The sequence below is a fragment of the Nicotiana tomentosiformis genome, chromosome 2 (assembly GCF_000390325.3).
Source record: "Nicotiana tomentosiformis chromosome 2, ASM39032v3, whole genome shotgun sequence".
NCBI classification, from domain to species: domain Eukaryota; kingdom Viridiplantae; phylum Streptophyta; class Magnoliopsida; order Solanales; family Solanaceae; genus Nicotiana; species Nicotiana tomentosiformis.
The window spans coordinates 168,802,001-168,819,349 of NC_090813.1; the positions used below are offsets into that span (position 1 = coordinate 168,802,001).

General features: G+C 39.4%; 1 protein-coding gene across 1 annotated transcript; it reads right to left on the reverse strand.

Annotated features, from left to right (window-relative positions):
• Positions 1-260: 260 nt before the first annotated feature.
• On the reverse strand, positions 261-3,630 carry LOC104100766 (uncharacterized protein At2g34160-like). Its single transcript, XM_009608079.4, has 5 exons — positions 3,411-3,630; positions 2,194-2,242; positions 1,396-1,458; positions 1,247-1,311; positions 261-548 (listed from the first exon to the last, which is right to left on the reverse strand). The coding sequence occupies exons 1-5, from the start codon at positions 3,531-3,533 to the stop codon at positions 465-467; spliced, it is 384 nt and encodes a 127-aa protein (XP_009606374.1). The 5' UTR covers positions 3,534-3,630; the 3' UTR covers positions 261-464.
• Between the last annotated feature and the right edge of the window lie 13,719 nt (positions 3,631-17,349).

The window sequence follows — 17,349 nt, forward strand, 5'->3', positions numbered from 1 at the left end:
CAGGTCAAATCAGGTCGAACGTGGGCTGGATCGGTGCATTTAACAGGTTTCGTAGTATGAACAGATGCACATACGGTCACCAATAAGCCAATTTTGGTTTGCTATGCAATTTTTTATCATTTTGGTTTTAGTAATCAGTCAAGACATTATATTGAACATCTTGTATATACATCTATCCACTCCACTGGTAACATATCGATAGATCTTATCAATTGCTTGATATTCTGTTAAATTTGCGTTAATAAATGTAATGGCACAGCTTGCTAACACATCCACGAATTAATGAAATTCAATTTTTCTTTTTACAAATTATGAATGCAGTAGAGGGTAAACTACTAAACTCAACAGATCCAATCATAGACCAAAAGTACCAAGAACAGTTTAATCCTCTTATCTTTTCTGAATTCAAGAATGCAGTTACGTGGATTACTAAAACAATTACGAAAGAACGGAGGACTTCAGCTTTACTCCTCGTTGTCCCCGTTTTGCTCTGCTTCAGCAGCCATCAACTCATCAAACTTCTCTGTCTTTCCCATCACTACTTCAATCTACAGAGAAAAACCAAAGATATCTAGTGAAACATTAAAGGAAAATGCTTTTGCCACATTGATGGTGAAAAACCAAGAGGTGGGTTAAGGCTGGAGAAAACTTCATAAGATTAAAAATGAAGCTTCATAGATATAAGATGTCTAATAAATTAAAGAATAAAAACTCAGAAAACGTGGCAAGAAAACTGGCAGATATGCTAAATTCTCTCAATTCCAACTGCTGCTCGAGGAAATCACCAACATTTTTTCAACAGAAAGGATTAGTACAGCAAGCACAACCCAATGAGCAAAACAACGAAAATATATATGAAAGCAGGCAGAGTAAATATAACAATTCAATCAGGTTCAGGTATGCACAGGCTAGTTGGTGAGCATGAAAGTTAACCACCCATACCCTACCATTCTTGAGTTTGAGAAAGAAGTTGGCACGATATCTTGGCTGAAAAAACACAGCTAAATGAGCTTATCAGCACCAGACTCGTCTTTAACACTTAACAAGGTATATGCTACCATTATACAGAAGAAGATCTGAGTCTGTTTTTCTTTCTTACTTGGAGAGAGTCTGAGTTCTGAAATTGAGTAAAATTTCCACAACAATGATTGACCAGTTTTACGTAATGTGCTTTAGTACTTGAGAGCCATTGAATAAGTATAGAATGCATCCGTTAACACATAGATATAATGCATTTCAAATATACCTTTGCTTTCGGTATTGGCCGTGCTCCGGGCTCATCCCTCATGTCCACAGTAAGTGTCCTGATCTCTGCAGAAAGTGGATTGTCCAAGTTCAGATCTGGATGCAAAAAGCCTACTAAAAGAGAGGGATTTCAAGAAGGAGAAGCCTCACTCTTCTCAACAGCAAATCCATTATTTTTTAGAATTTCAGCAACAGTCACCACTGTTGAAATAGCTGCATGCATAAATAGGAAATATTGTTAATCCATTTAAGAACTATAAGACGATCCAATCCTAACAAGTAATGACAGTATCACATAACAAATAAGGATGGCCCCACACAACAAGAAAGCATTAAGTGTTAAACTGTTTCACTGATCTTAATCATCTTCCTTTTTGAACTAAAACATGATTTTCAAGCATTCTGCTCTTAGAGATCCTATGAGGTAGCCCAAACTAAGAGTTAATACTGAACCGTGCAAAATATACTCGACGACTCCAATCCAAGACGAAAATCATGACACTTTCTCGGTCAAAATTTACAACTTCAAAATTGTTCCTAGGATATCAGATTGCAGCACAGGAGAAATCGTATGCTTCTAATGATCACTGACCTCCATAACCCAGGCTGTAATGTTATGACTCAAACGTTTGCCATGTCAGCTTATACACAATAAGGGTGAAAATACTAAGACATTTACTTATCGAACTTGCAAAAATAATACAATACAATAGTAATTCAGAAAGCTAGACAACAGTCAACATGAAAATGAGTAGTTTCATTAGATGACCTAGATGCAAGAGTAGCCAACAGAACTCTAAAAAATTCAGCTACGGAGAATTACCCCCCCCCCCCCCCAAAAAAAAAAGAAAATGAATGAATGAATGTATAAATAAAAGAAAACTATGACATCCAATTATAAGCAAGAACAGAGCCACATATAGGGAAATGAGGTACTGTAGGATTTACCCATTCCAAGAGCAGAGAGTTCCACTTCATTGTACTGCTGCATATACCTCTGAAGGAAAATTCACAAATACTTCAGAAACTAGGCAATATTAATACCAACAAAAAGAGCAGATCATACTTTAAAACTAGTTAATAAGGTGACTAACATCTTTTAGCAATATGTTACATGTGTCAAGACCCGTACTCCATCCACAAAGAGCCTCAAACTAGACACTCTATTAATGAGCCAAACCCAAGAGGTCACTTTATGCACAATATTATTTTAAATTGTACCCATCACAACCCTCAATGGTAGATCGGAAATATGTAAAGCAAACCCTCTGTGACTCAGTTCTCTCGCACCACTATGTTCTTGATTTCTCGGGCCTTGGAAAAACTAGAACAGACTACTAAAATTTGCATTGTGTTCCGTTTCTGGCATATGTTTATCCAAATACAGAACAGCATTTCTTGCCTCAAATTAACCTAATCATCAATCACATACAATCCAGTTTCCAACATAAAAAATCTGAGACATTGTTATAGATTACAAGTTGTAGTTCTTTGCCAGAATTGTTACGCATCTCTACCCAGGAAAACATGAAAACAACAAATATACCTCAATCCCAGACAAGTAGGGATCGGCTATATGAATCCTCACTAACCACGTTACTTTATTTGAACTCATCTCATGCTTATGCAAATATAAATTAAAAAAAAGGTATTAGAAGTTCTGTATACTATCTAGAAGTATACCAACTCCTAGAAAGCATAATACCTACAATAAAAGTGATAACGTTAAAACATATCCTCAACTAATATGTAACGCCTATATGGATAATGTTTTGCATGAAAACATGAAGAGAAAAAAAAGAGAGAAGAATGGACTAAATATTTTCCGATTTTCTCCCACAAGCACATTGTCTTCAAATTGGATATGGGACAAAGAACAGAAAAGCAAATAAACCAATCCCATTAAAAACATCTAACTGTCAGAATCAAAACCCAGGATTTGGCATTTAACATGCCTCCAGACTATCCTAAATTAGACTAAATCCTATCAATCGTCTCAATAAGTATTAGAAAAAAACGAACCACGCCTCAGCAGTCATTAAAGGGAACCAATTACTAAATAATAATCTACACTTTAATTCTTCTATCAGAAACAAGCGAATATCTGGAAGACCCATTTAATAGTTGCAAACAAAGAACTATTAATAAAAAAATAAAAAGAGAACCTTGGCGAGGTTAACATAGAAGAAAAGGGATCTTTTGGTGTTGGAGACTTGAATTCGGTTCTTCTTTTGGTTTTGGATCTCAGAAACGCTCATGCTATTCACTCCCTCTGTGATTCCTTCCATTGCTGCTGCTGCTTCTTCAAAAACCCTAATTCCAACCTCCTCTCTTCTCTCTCTTCCGTTCCTCCAAACTGGGAAAATAAATCTACTACTGAAGGGTTTTGTGACAAGTGCATGAAAAACGACGACGTATTACGTAATTCCTTTTGCCATATGTGTAACCCTTATTGTTCCTTAGGAAAATCAATTTGGCCCTCCAATGTTTAGCAAAAATCAAATTGTTCCAAAGATTAGATAAGAAAATATAACTGTGGTCCCTTATGTATAGTTGTGGCAAAATGGTTAAAAGAAAATAATTATTCACTCATATTATCCATTAAAAATGGATTGGATAATGAACTTTTTAAAAATGGATCAAATATGGATAAGAATCATATTATTCACTTATAAAATAGGATAACCAATGGATAAATAATGTGTTTAACTTTTACATTTGTAAAGCCTCAAATTGAGATTCTTCAAGTTTAGGAGACTAGAAATTTTTTCAAAAGTGATCATCTTCAAGAAGTCGTGGATAATATGAATATCCATATTATCTATCGGTTAACCCGTTTTTATTTGTATTAAGTATGGGTCGGATCGAATAATTTATCTATTTTTACATTATCCATTTTTTACCATCCCATATCCGACCCGACTCGCCCGTTTATCGCCCCTACTTTATGTACGAGGGTGGGTTTAAAACTCCTTAATGTACTCCTGATAGTTTTAGTTCTTTAAGACAATTGAAAGTGAGCATTGTTTTTGTCCCCACTAAATACTTAATAGACTCATGGTATGTTTGGTATGAAAGATTTACCTGAAAAATATTTTTTATAGAAAATGAGCGGATTTCACTTATTTTCTCATGTTTGGTTGGCGAGTGCAAAATTATTTCTAAAAAATACTACCTCTGTTTCAGTTTATGTGAACTTATTTTTTTTTTTGGTCTGTTCCAAAAAGAATGACCCCTTTCTCAATTTGAAAATAATTTTGCTTAAACTTATAATTCTACCCTTAATTAGAAGCTTTTATAACCACACAAATACTCTGGGACCCTTTTTGAATTGTTTAGGACCACAAATTCCAAAAGTTTTTATTTTTTCTTAAACTTCGTGCCCAGTCAAACAGGTTCACATAAATTGAAACGGAGGGAGTATTTAGGGGTGGGGTAGTGGGGGTTGGTGAGTTGGGGTAGTGGTGTGGGATGGGTAGGTGTTACACCCCATGATTTCGTACGTAAGAGTACGTCGTAAGACAATTAATGTAAGCTCAAAAATGAGATCATTTTTGAAAGTATATAAAGTAAGTTAATCATGTTATCCTGGAGGTTACAAATCTTTAAGATCATGAATAACAAGTACCAAAAGGGTTGGAAAGCTTAGAAGCTAAACGAAAAATAAGTTTCGTCGAAAGTAGATAAGTTTGGAATGTTATAACATGCACTTTGGGTTGAGATTAGGGTTCTTCACATGATAAGGAAGTTATGTTATGAGTTATTTTAGTTGTATGATAGTCTTGTGTTAAGTTTTGAAGTTAAGCGAGTTATGGAACAAAAGGTTGCAAAGGTCATCACAAGTTACATTCATAATATGCTGAAACTTTGGTCAAATGTAGTAGAGCTTTTCTCCTAATATATTTGGATTTATAGGATGAACCACATATCAAATTGAAGATCTATAAGCCTAGTTTCTATAGCATTAAACCGTTTATCAATACGATATCGGAGTAGAGAGATATTCGCATTTTCACAAGACTGCGCAAGCAGCTCCCAATGGGACCCATTTAGCCGGTGGTCGACCTACTTCACTTTTAAAATGATTTGGAAGATCTTTATTTATTATTTTTCAACCTAACCTTATCCCTACACTCCTCTTAACACTCCTAAACATATACCATAAGGGTTTGAAGTGATTACACTATATTTCAACATCAAAAGTTAGTTCTAGTGAAGAACAACACTTCTCTGAGGTTGTGTTGTCATTGAGGATAATTGTGGGATGTGTTTGGCTGATATTTCAAGTTGTTGCTACTGGCTAAGGTGCATATAACATCCTACTAATTGTGCTTAAGCTTTCTTGTATATTGGTTAAGTTATTAGGATGATAAACTACAAAATAATCCTTGGATTAGCTTGAGATGTTGTTGTTCTCGATGGATTGATTTGAAAGTTGCTCTGATGGACTTTAAGTGGCTATAAATTATGGAAAATAAGTTGGCTATGATATTGTTAGTATGATTATGTTGTCTTACATGTCAATCTTGTTCAGAAAATTGGTAACTAGAAAAGAAATGGCTATAAAGCACTTGGAAGTTGTCCACAGTAATATTATCTTATGTTAGGCTATTTTGGGTAACTTTGAAAATGAGTACAAGGTTGGAAATCCTTTAAAAGATATTGGTTATTATACTGGATATATTACTAATTCAAGAATGAATGATAACAGGGTTGAAGGGTACTAAAGGGATTCAATCCGAGCTTGCCACTCATCGTGATATGTTGACGACTTGTTAATGAAATATTTTGTACCCTATTGTTGATGTTGCTCTTTCTGTATTGCTATGGTTGTTGTTGTTGGTATATGGTATTGGAGGAGACCCTTGTTACAGGGGAGATGTTGCCCAAATTTGCATAAACGAGCTACTAGTTTAAGTTGCGGACTTAGCCTTTACTCAGCATTGATTTTGAATCTCCTTATACAATGGTAGATTGAGTTGAGTTGTTTGAAGAATTTCTTGGAAGCTACTAAGGACTCAACGGAGTTAAGGTATACTAAGGCTAACCCTTCTTTTCTTTTGGCATGATCCATATGATAAAAATAAAACGAGCAAACGCGCAACTTTCATAAATGACTCTATTAATTGAAGTACTAGGGGTTCCTATGTTCTTGATTCCCCATGTATCCTATTATTACATCGCCTGTTCATGGGTCGCAGAAAATACGTAAGTTGATAAAGTTTATCCGAAGACATAATGATATTATGACATTTCGAGAGATCTTATTGACTTACTTCATTATGCATTGCATTCATTTATACATGTACATTGACCCATGACCAGATGGCAATATATACACGTATATTATATGTACATGAGGTATGGGGGAAAGGTTATGGCGTTATATATGCACCACTACCTGATCAGCTGGTATACATTGATGATTTCACCCACAGAGGCCGAGATGATATGATGGGATACCCTCAGAAGCTTGATGATGTTATGTACGCATATACCTATGCATGGTATGACATTTATACACATATGCATGACAATATAAATGTTTCATGATTCACAGAGCTGTTTGGATTTACAGGTTGAGTCCTTTACTCCATGTTTCTTTCATGTCCTTTATATACTACTTTTCATGCCTTACATACTCGGTACGTTATTGTCACGCCCCAAAACCGAGGAGTGCGACCGGTGCTCAACCGAGTGAACCCGACCGAGCAAACCTGTTAGATTTTCTTCTACCCAAACTCATCCACGAACGAAGATAATACATATTTTTATTAATTAGACAAAAATGTGATCATGTCTACAATACCAATTAATTACCAATAGTTTTCATCATTTTTAAAGTCTCAAATGGGACAAGTAATACAACTATAACATAACATAGTTTGTCTTTTCCAGCACCAATACACAACCCACACTATGTCTACGGAGCCTCTATAGATAAAGAAAAGTACAATGATAATGCCGGCAACAAGGCCCCGACTATACCTCAAACAGAATACACAAAGAACAAAAGATACATGACACCGGGATGAAGTGGGGCTCACCAAGTCAGCTGGGAAGAAGGTGTACTGCTATCACTGATCAATATCTCCTACTGTGAAACCACCTGCATCCATTTAAAGATAAAACGCCCTCGACAAAAGGGATATTATTACCGTCGAATAGTACTAGTATGAAAACAAAACACCAATTTAAGAATTCGGAAATACAATGTGAATATGATGAATCAGAGCAGCAATAGAATAATATAGATAACCATTCAAACCAGAGCAAGCTTATTAAGAGCTATCACTAACATTTATAAGATTTAAGATGAGATCCTCTGTAACCATCTTCACATAAAGCGGCCCCGCCGCCTCACCCGATGTATGCAGGTAGAGGTGTAAGTATAATACCACAACTCTACTCAAGCGGCCCTGCCGCCTCACCCCAATGTATGCGGGTGGATGTATAACCACAGTACCAAGAACCTACACAAAGCGGCTATGCTGCCTCACCCCAACGTATGCGGGTGGAAATGCATCAACGATACCAATACCAACACAAAGCGGCTATGCCGCCTCACCCCAATATATGCGGGTGGAGGTGCAGTCCCACAATACCATAATCCCTATACAAAGCAGTCATGCCGCCTCACCCCAATATATGCAGGTGGAGGTGTATCACAATCCCAATCTCTACACAACTTGGCATAATAACTTTCACATAAATCACGATTTGAACTTATAACATGTGGATACACAATCCATAGTTTGAAAAACATCCTCAATTTATAATGCAATATGATAAGAGCATTTGAAATACGAATTGAACATATATCTTTATCACAAAACTTATCGGAATACTCGATTTGTAATCAACATCTTGGAACTTACAAGGATAATGGGAATTCCAATTCTTAAAGAAGAGTTTAGCGAACATACCTCACTTGAGCTTCCTTACACTCTAAATGTTCCGGAATTCTTAGCAACTTCGATCTATTTTAGAAATATAACAAGTTGAACCAAAATTAGGACGATGATAATGGTTCTAGCTCATTTGAGCATTTTATCAAACACTAGGTGTGCATCAAGGTTTCAAGGTCCTTTTATGGAGGATTCCATCATCCCACAACCCAATCTTTACCATTTTTAGCTCAACAATCTTCCTACACCCTTTGATAACACATGCATGTAAAATAAACAACTCTCATGCCCAAAAATTATCTTGCTAATTACCCATTTCTAGATAAAATTCAAAATTGAGGTTTAGGGTGTAGAATCTTACTTCTAGGATGAAGACCTAGTGAGTTTTCCCTTCTTAATCTTCCAAAACTTGAGCAAGAATTGAAGAACACCTTCTCACTCTAGGGCACTCTCTCTCACTCTAAAATATCAGATTATAGCTCAAAAATGACCCAAAGAGTGTATTTAATGAAGTAGGGTCGGGTTTTAAAAACCCAAAAATAGAGCTCCGGAACAAGGTCTGCGATCGCATAATCGATATGCGGACCGCATATCGGTCGCATAATCGGTGACCAAACAGCGAAAAACCTGCCCGTGTTTGCAGTCACTATGCGGCCCGCAGACTTGTTCTGCGGTCTCATAATGAACTGCAGAACAGTTATGCGGTCGCATAGTCGACCGCAAAATTTCATCCAAACTAGCCCTCTCCTGCCTCACTTCCGCGGCCATTATGCGGCCCGCAGAGTGATTCTGCGGTCGCATAATGGACCGCAGAAATGCATTTTTCTGCCAAATATTTTTCTTTACTTTCCGGTGCATTGCTCAACCCAAAAAGTCCGTAAAACCAATTCGGCACCATGAAATATTATTTTTCTTTTGCAAAATTTTACGGGGCCTTACATTCTCCCCCACTTAGGATCATTCATCCTCGAATGAGGGTAAGAATCTGTTATTAGCATCTTATGCAACTCAGTTTTCATACCACACACCAACAACCCCAAATTGACTAACTCCCTAAATTTCCAAAAATTTCGCCAGAGTTTCCCCTGTAACTGGGCCTTTCCACCTGTCAGAGAGCCCCAAAAACACATCCTAACAACATATACATAATCCAACGACATAACATAACACAAAACAACATCAACTGTGGCCTCACAAACAATATATTTAGAAAGAAGCACCTTTATAATAACTGAACAAATGATACAAGAATCCATAGGCGACCGTCTTATAAAAAGGTCACATAGTTTATACAAACAAGTAAGGATACTTCTTTTTCATTTCTTCCTCGGTCTCCAAGTAGCCTCTTCAACTTGCTAGTTTCGCCACAACACCTTCACAGAGGCTATTTCTTTATTCCTCAACTTTCGGACTTGCCTATCAAGAATGGCAACTGGAATTTCTTCATACGACAGTTCTTCATTAACCTCAATGGTCTCAACCGGAATAATAAGTGTCGGGTCTCCAATTACTTTCTTCAACATAGACACATAAAATACCGGGTGTACTAATGACATCTCAGGTGGTATATCAAGCTTGTACGCCATCTCACCGACCCTCTGAATGATTTTGTATGGTCCGACATACCTCGGACTCAATTTCCCTTTCTTACAAAATCGCATTACACCCTTCATGGGGAAAACTTTCAAGAATACCCAATCATCTTCTTTGAACTCCAAATCCCTACAACGAACATCCGAATAGGATTTCTGACGACTATGAGCAGTTTTCAACCGCTCCTTAATGATTTTAAGTTTTTCCATAGCCTGATGCACGAGGTATGGCCCTATCAACTCTGCTTCCCCAATTTCGAACCACCCAATGGGAGATCTATATCTCCTACCATATAAAGCCTCGAACGGTGCCATTTGAATGCTAGCGTGATAGTTATTGTTGTATGCAAATTCTATGAGTGGTAAATGATCATCCCAATTACCTTTGAAGTCTAGAACACAAGCACGCAACATATCCTCAAGCGTTTGAATAGTCCGCTTTGCCTGTCCGTCAGTCTGCGGGTGAAAGGTTGTACTAAGATTCACCTGAGTGCCCAAACCTTGCTGAAATTTCTTCCAAAAATTAGCAGTGAATTGTGCACCCCGATCAGAAATGATGGAGACTGGGGTGCCATGCAACCTTACTATTTCTTTGATATACAACTGAGCATATTATTCAGCTGTATTGGTAGCCTCAACCGGCAAGAAGTGTGCCGATTTTATGAGCCGATCCATAATCACCCAAATTGAGTCAAACTTGCGTAGAGTGCGTGGTAATCCTACCACAAAATCCATATTAATCATTTTTTTCACTTTCACATTGGAATTTCTATGTTCTGTGCCAACCTACTGGGCCTTTGGTGTTTGGCCTTCACTTGCTGACAATTCGGACATCTTGCCACAAAGTCCGCCATATTACTCTTCATATCATTCCACCAATAGACTTACTTTAGATCATGATACATTTTTGTAGAACCTGGGTGCACGGAATAACTAGAAGTGTGAGCTTCAGTCATAATTCTTTCACGGAGACCGTCCACATTTGGAACACATAGTAGTCCTTGGTACCTTAGTGTACCATCATCCATGCCAAGAGAAAAGTCCATGGTCTTATGTTTATGAATCCCCTCTTTCAATTTCACCAATAATGGATCGTTTTATTGCTTCTCTTTGACTTCCACAACAAGCGATGATTCAGCCCTATTTTGCACAATTATCCCTCATTCACTAGAGTCCGCAAGACGAACTCCCAAACTAGCCAATCGGTGAACTTCCTTGGCCAATGGCCTTTGATATGCCTCCAAGTGAGCCAAACTACCCATAGATTTCCGGCTAAGAGCATCTGCCACAACATTGGCCTTTCCCGGGTGATACAAGATATCAATGTCATAGTCCTTGAGTAACTCAAGTCATCTTCTCTGCCTCAGATTCAATTCCTTCTTCTTGAAAATATATTGAAGGCTCTTATGGTCCGTGAATATATCCACATGGACCCCATATAAATAATGATGCCAAATTTTCAATGCAAATACCACTATCGCAAGTTCTAAATCATGTGTTGGATAGTTCTTTTTATGATTCTTGAGTTGCCTAGAAGCATAAGCTATAACCTTGCCATGTTGCATTAATACACACCCAAGCCCAATTCTTGAAGCATTACAATATACCACAAATCCACCTATACCCTCTGGTAGCGTCAACACCGATGCCGTAGTCAATCTTGCTTTCAATTCCTAGAAACTCTTTTCACAAGCATCTGACCATTGGAACTTAATTGCCTTCTGCGTCAATTTAGTCAATGGGGAGGCAAGAGTAGAAAACTCCTCCACAAACTTCCTGTAATATCCAGCTAAGCCTAAAAAACTGCGAATCTCTGTTGGAGTTGTAGGCCTCGGCCAATTCTTCACAGCTGAAATTTTCTAAGGATCAACCTTAATTCCCTCACTAGAGACTACATGACCCAAGAATATAACCGATTCAAGTAAAAATTCACACTTTGAAATCTTTGCATATAACTGGTGCTGATGTAGGGTTCGCAGAACTACCCTGAGATGATCGGCATGGTCTTCTCGACTTCGTGAATATACAAGAATATCGTCAATAAACACTATCACAAAGGAGTCGAGGAATGGCTTAAAAACTCGATTCATAAGATCCATGAAAGCTACTGGGGCATTTGTTAGCCCAAGAGACATTACCAAAAATTCAAAGTGCCCATATCGGGTTCTGAAAGCTATTTTTGGAATATCCCGCTCCCTGATCTTCAATTGGTGATACCCAGATCGTAAATCAATTTTGGAGAAGTACCTAGCACCTTGCAATTGGCCAAACAAGTTATCTATCCTTGGCAGTGGGTACTTATTTTTGATTGTTACCTTATTAAGCTGCCGATAGTCAATACACATTATCAGTGCCCCATCTTTCTTCCTTACAAAAAGGACCGGTGTGTCCCAAGGCGACACACTCGGCCGGATGAAACCCTTTTCTAACAAGTCCTTCAACTGCTCCTTTAGTTCCTTCAATTCTGCCAGTGCCATTCTATAGGGCGGAATAGATATAGGATGCGTGTCTGGCATCACATCAGTCCCAAAATCAATCTCCCTGTCTGGTGGGATCCCAGGGAGATCTTCCGGAAAGACTCCCAGAAATTCATTCACAACAAGCACGGACTCAAGTGTAGGTGCCTCAACATCGGTGTCCGTAACTCGGACCAAATGGTAAATACACCCCTTGTTGATCATTTTCGTGGCCTTAAGGTAAGAAATAAACCTACCCTTCGGCACTACATCATCACCCTTCCACTCAATAACTGGCTCGTTTGAAAATTCGAACCTAACAGTCCTGGTTAGGCAATCAAGCTTGGCAAAACAAGAATAAAGCCAGTCCATCCCCATTATCACATCAAAATCAACCATTCCCAATTCAATGAGATCGGCCATGGTACCCCGACCACGCAATGCGATAACACAATCCCTATAAACCCGCGCGGCCAAAATAGACTCACCAACCGGAGTAGATACAGAGAACGGCTCATGAAGCTATTCTGGTTCTATCCCAAATTCCATAACAACATAAGGTGTGACATATGACAAAGTGGAACCGGGATCAATAAGAGCATACACATCATGAGATTAGACAGTCAATATACCTGTGACAACATCTGGAGAAGCCTCTAATTCCCAGCACCTCCGTAAAGCATAAAATATGTTGGGTCCTCCCGAATTCTGTGCACCACCACTAGCTGCACCACGCCCTGCTGGTGCTGGGGTGCCTCGAGCTGGAGGTGCTATGGATGTAGTAGCTGCAGAATTAGCTGGTTGTGCCGCACCTCTGCCCATATTTCGACGGGACGAGTGGCAATCTCTCTGAATATGACCCCTCACACCACAACCATAACATACTGGTAGGTCCATGAAGCAGGACCCAAAGTGCATCCTCCCATACTTAGGGCAGGGAAGCCTCCGCTGCTGAAACCTTCTGTCGGGCCGACCTTGCTAGTGAGGTCCCCTATTGCCCTGACTGGGTCCAGATAACTGTGCACCCATCGAAGACTGGGCGAATGATTGGGATGGTCCTAATGACCCTCCCCTGAATGCCGACCTACCACCGCCGCCACCGGAAGAACCACCAAAGTTGCCCGCGGATCGGGCCTTGCTGCTACTCTAACGCTCCATTCTATTCTTCAATTTGCGGGTCTCTGTGGCTTGAGCAAATGCCACCATCTTACCATAATTCATATCGGAATTCAAGGCAGATGTAGAGGCCTCATTGATAACCAAAGGGCTAAGGCCTTGAACAAACCGGCGCACTCTAGCCTCCATAGTGGGCAACATGTGAATAGTATACTTGGACAAGCGCGCAAACTCCATATGATACTCCCACACATTTATACTACCCTGCTTCAGGCTTTCAAACTCAGCGGCACAGGTTGCCTTAGTTTCGGTAGGCAAGAAATGATCCATAAAGGCATATGTGAATTCGCCCCACCTTACCGGAGGGCTTCCCTCCCCACGGGATTCCTTCCACAACTCAAACCAAGAATAGGCCACCCCTTTCAAGTGGTAGGAGGCCAACTCTACTCCCTCCCTCTTTGTAGCATGCATAACCCGAAGAGGTTTGTGCATCTCATCAATGAAGTCCTGGGGTCCTCCTCGGGATCAGTACCCGTAAAAACTGGAGGATCTAGCTAAAAAAACTTATTCACCCTGGAACTAGCAGATTCCCCTGGCCGACTGGAAGAAGTAGGCCCAACACTCGATCTCTGGGCCTGAGAAGCCACTATCTGTGTCAACATCTGTATGGCTCCCTTAAGATCAACATCAGACACACCAGAATCGGAAGCTGGAACTGGAGGTGGAACTGGAATATCAGTTGGAGGAACTGGTTCACCTTCAGCAGGTGTAGGGACATGTGCAGTTTGATCAGCTGTGGTAGAATTAGGTAGCATAGTAACTGGGGGAATATGCTCACTTCTCGGGTGCTCACCTGCATCATCAATTATAGGATCAACTGCCACTCCTGGGGTGACATTGGCTCTTTGGCCAGTTCTTGCCTTCTTCTTAGGTGCCATGTACTGAAAATTAGAGAAACTCAGGAGTTAAAGGAGGAACAATCTTACAACCAGCTTTATCGCACGATCAAGAACATAAAAGAAGGGTATTATTCCTAAATGCCCATGTAGCATCCTAATTATAGATGTGATCGACAACACACCAATAATAAGGACTCTACTAGACACGGCTCCGAGACATCCTAGGACACTTTAAAACCTTAGGCTCTGATACAAGATTTGTCACACCACAAAACCGAGGAGCGCGACAGGCGCTCAACCGAGTAAACTCGACCGACCAAGCCTAATAGATTTCCTTTTACCCAAACTTATCCAAGAACGAAGATAATATATATTTTCATTAATTAGACAAAAACGTGATCATGTCTACAATACCAATTAATTACCAATAGTTTTCATTATTTTTAAAGTCTCAAATGGGACAAATAATACAACCATAACATAACATAGTTTGTCTTTCCCAGCACTAATACACAACCCACACTATGCCTACGGAGCCTCTATAGATAAACAAGAGTACAATGATAATGCCGGCAACAAGGCCCCGGCTATACCTCAAACAGAATATACAAAGAACAAAAGATACATGATCCCGGGATGAAGTGGGGCTCACCAAGTCAGCTGGGAAGAAGGTGTACTACTATTACTGATCAATATCTCTTGCTGTGGAACCACCTGCATCCATTTAAAGATGTAGTGCCCCCGGCAAAAGAGATATTAGTACCGTTGAATAGTACTAGTATGAAAACCAAACACCAATTTAAAAATTTGGAAATACAATGTGAATATGATGAATCAGAGCAACAATAGAATAATATAGATAACCGTTCAAACCAGAGCAAGCTTATTATGAGTTATCAATAACATTTATAAGATTTAAGATGAGATCCTCTGTAACCATCTTCACACAAAGCGGCCCCGCCGCCTCACCCGATGTATGCAGGTGGAGGTGTAAGTATAATACCACAACTCTACTTAAGCGGCCCTGTCGCCTCACCCTCATGTATGCGGGTGGATGTATAACCACAATATCAAGAACCTACACAAAGTGGCTATGCCGCCTCACCCCAATGTTTGCGGGTGGAAATGCATCAACGATACCAATACCAACACAAAGTGGCTATGCTGCCTCACCCCAATGTATGCGGGTGGAAATGCATCAATGATACCTATACCAACACAAAGCGGCTATGCCGCCTCACCCCAATGTATGTGGGTGGAAATGCATCAACGATACCAATAACAACACAAAGCGGCTATACCGCCTTACCCCAATGTATGCGGGTGGAGGTGCAGTCCCACAATACCATAATCCCTACACAAAGCGGTCATGCCGCCTCACCCTAATGTATGCGGGTGGAAATGCATCAACGATACCAATAACAACACAAAGCGGCTATGCCGCCTCACCCCAATGTATGCGGGTGGAGGTGCAGTCCCACAATACCATAATCCCTACACAAAGCGGTCATGCCGCCTCACCCCAATATATGTGGGTAGAGGTGTATCACAATCTCTACACAACTTGGCATAATAACTTTCACATAAATCACGACTTGAATTTATAACATATGGATACACAATCCATAGTTTGAAACACATCCTCAATTTATAATGCAATATGATAAGAGCATTTGAAACACGAATTGAACGTATATCTTTGTCACAAAACTTATCGGAATACTCGATTTGTAATCAACATCTTGGAACTTACAAGGATAATGGGAATTCCAATTCTTAAAGAAAAGTTTAGCCAACATACCTCACTTGAGCTTCCGTACACTCTAAATGTTCCGGAATTCTTAGCAACTTCGATCTACTTTAGAAATATAACAAGTTGAACCAAAATTAGGACGATGATAATGGTTCTAGCTAATTTGAGCATTTTATCAAACACTAGGTGTGCATCAAAGTTTCAAGGTCCTTTAATGGAGGATTCCTTCATCCCAAAATCCAATCTTTATCATTTTTAGCTCAACAATATTTCTACACCCTTTGATAATATATGCATGTAAAATAAACAACTCTCATGCCCAAAAATTATCTTGTTAATTACCCATTTCTAGATAAAATTCAAAATTGAGGGTTAGGGTGTAGAATCTTACTTCTAGGATGAAGACTTAGTGAGTTTTCCCTTTTTAGTCTTCCAAAACTTGAGCAAGAATTGAAGAAAAATTAATGAAGAACACCTTCTCACTCTAGGGCACTCTCTCTCACTCTAAAATGACAGATTTGGCTCAAAAATGACCCAAAGAGTGTATTTAATGAAGTAGGGTCGTGTTTTAAAAACCCAAAAATAGAGCTCCAGAACAAGGCCTGTGATCGCATAATCGATATGCAGACCGCATATCGGTCGCATAATCGGTGACCAAACAACCAAAAACCTGCCCGTATTTGCAGTCACTATGCGGCCCGCAGACCTGTTCTGCGGTCGCATAATGAACCGCAAAACAGTTATGCGGTCGCATAGTCGACCGCAAAATTTCATCCAAACTAGCCCTCTCCTGCCTCACTTCTACGACCATTATGTGGCCCGCAGAGTGATTTTGCGGATGCATAATGGACCGTAGAAATGCATTTTTTTGCCAAATATTTTTCTTTACTTTCCGGTGCATTGCTCAACCCAAAAAGTCCGTAAAACCAATTCGGCACCACGAAACATTATTTTTCTTTTGCAAAATTTTACGGGGCCTTACATTCTCCCCCACTTAGGATCATTCGTCCTCAAATAAGGGTAAGAATCTGTTATTAGCATCTTATGCAACTCAGTTTTCATACCACACACCAGCAACCCCAAATTTGACTAACTCCCTAAATTTCCAAAACTTTTGCCACTGTTTCCCCTGTAACTGGGCCTATCCACCTATCAGAGAGCCCCAAAAACATATCCTAACAGCATATACATAATCCAACGACGTAACATAACACAAAACAACATCAACTGTGGGCTCACAAGCAATATATTTAGAATGAAGCACCTTTATAATATAACTGAACAAACGATACAAGAATCCATAGGCGACAATCTTATAAAAAGGTCACATAGTTTATACAAACAAGTAAGGATACTTCTTTTTCATTTCTTCCTCGGCCT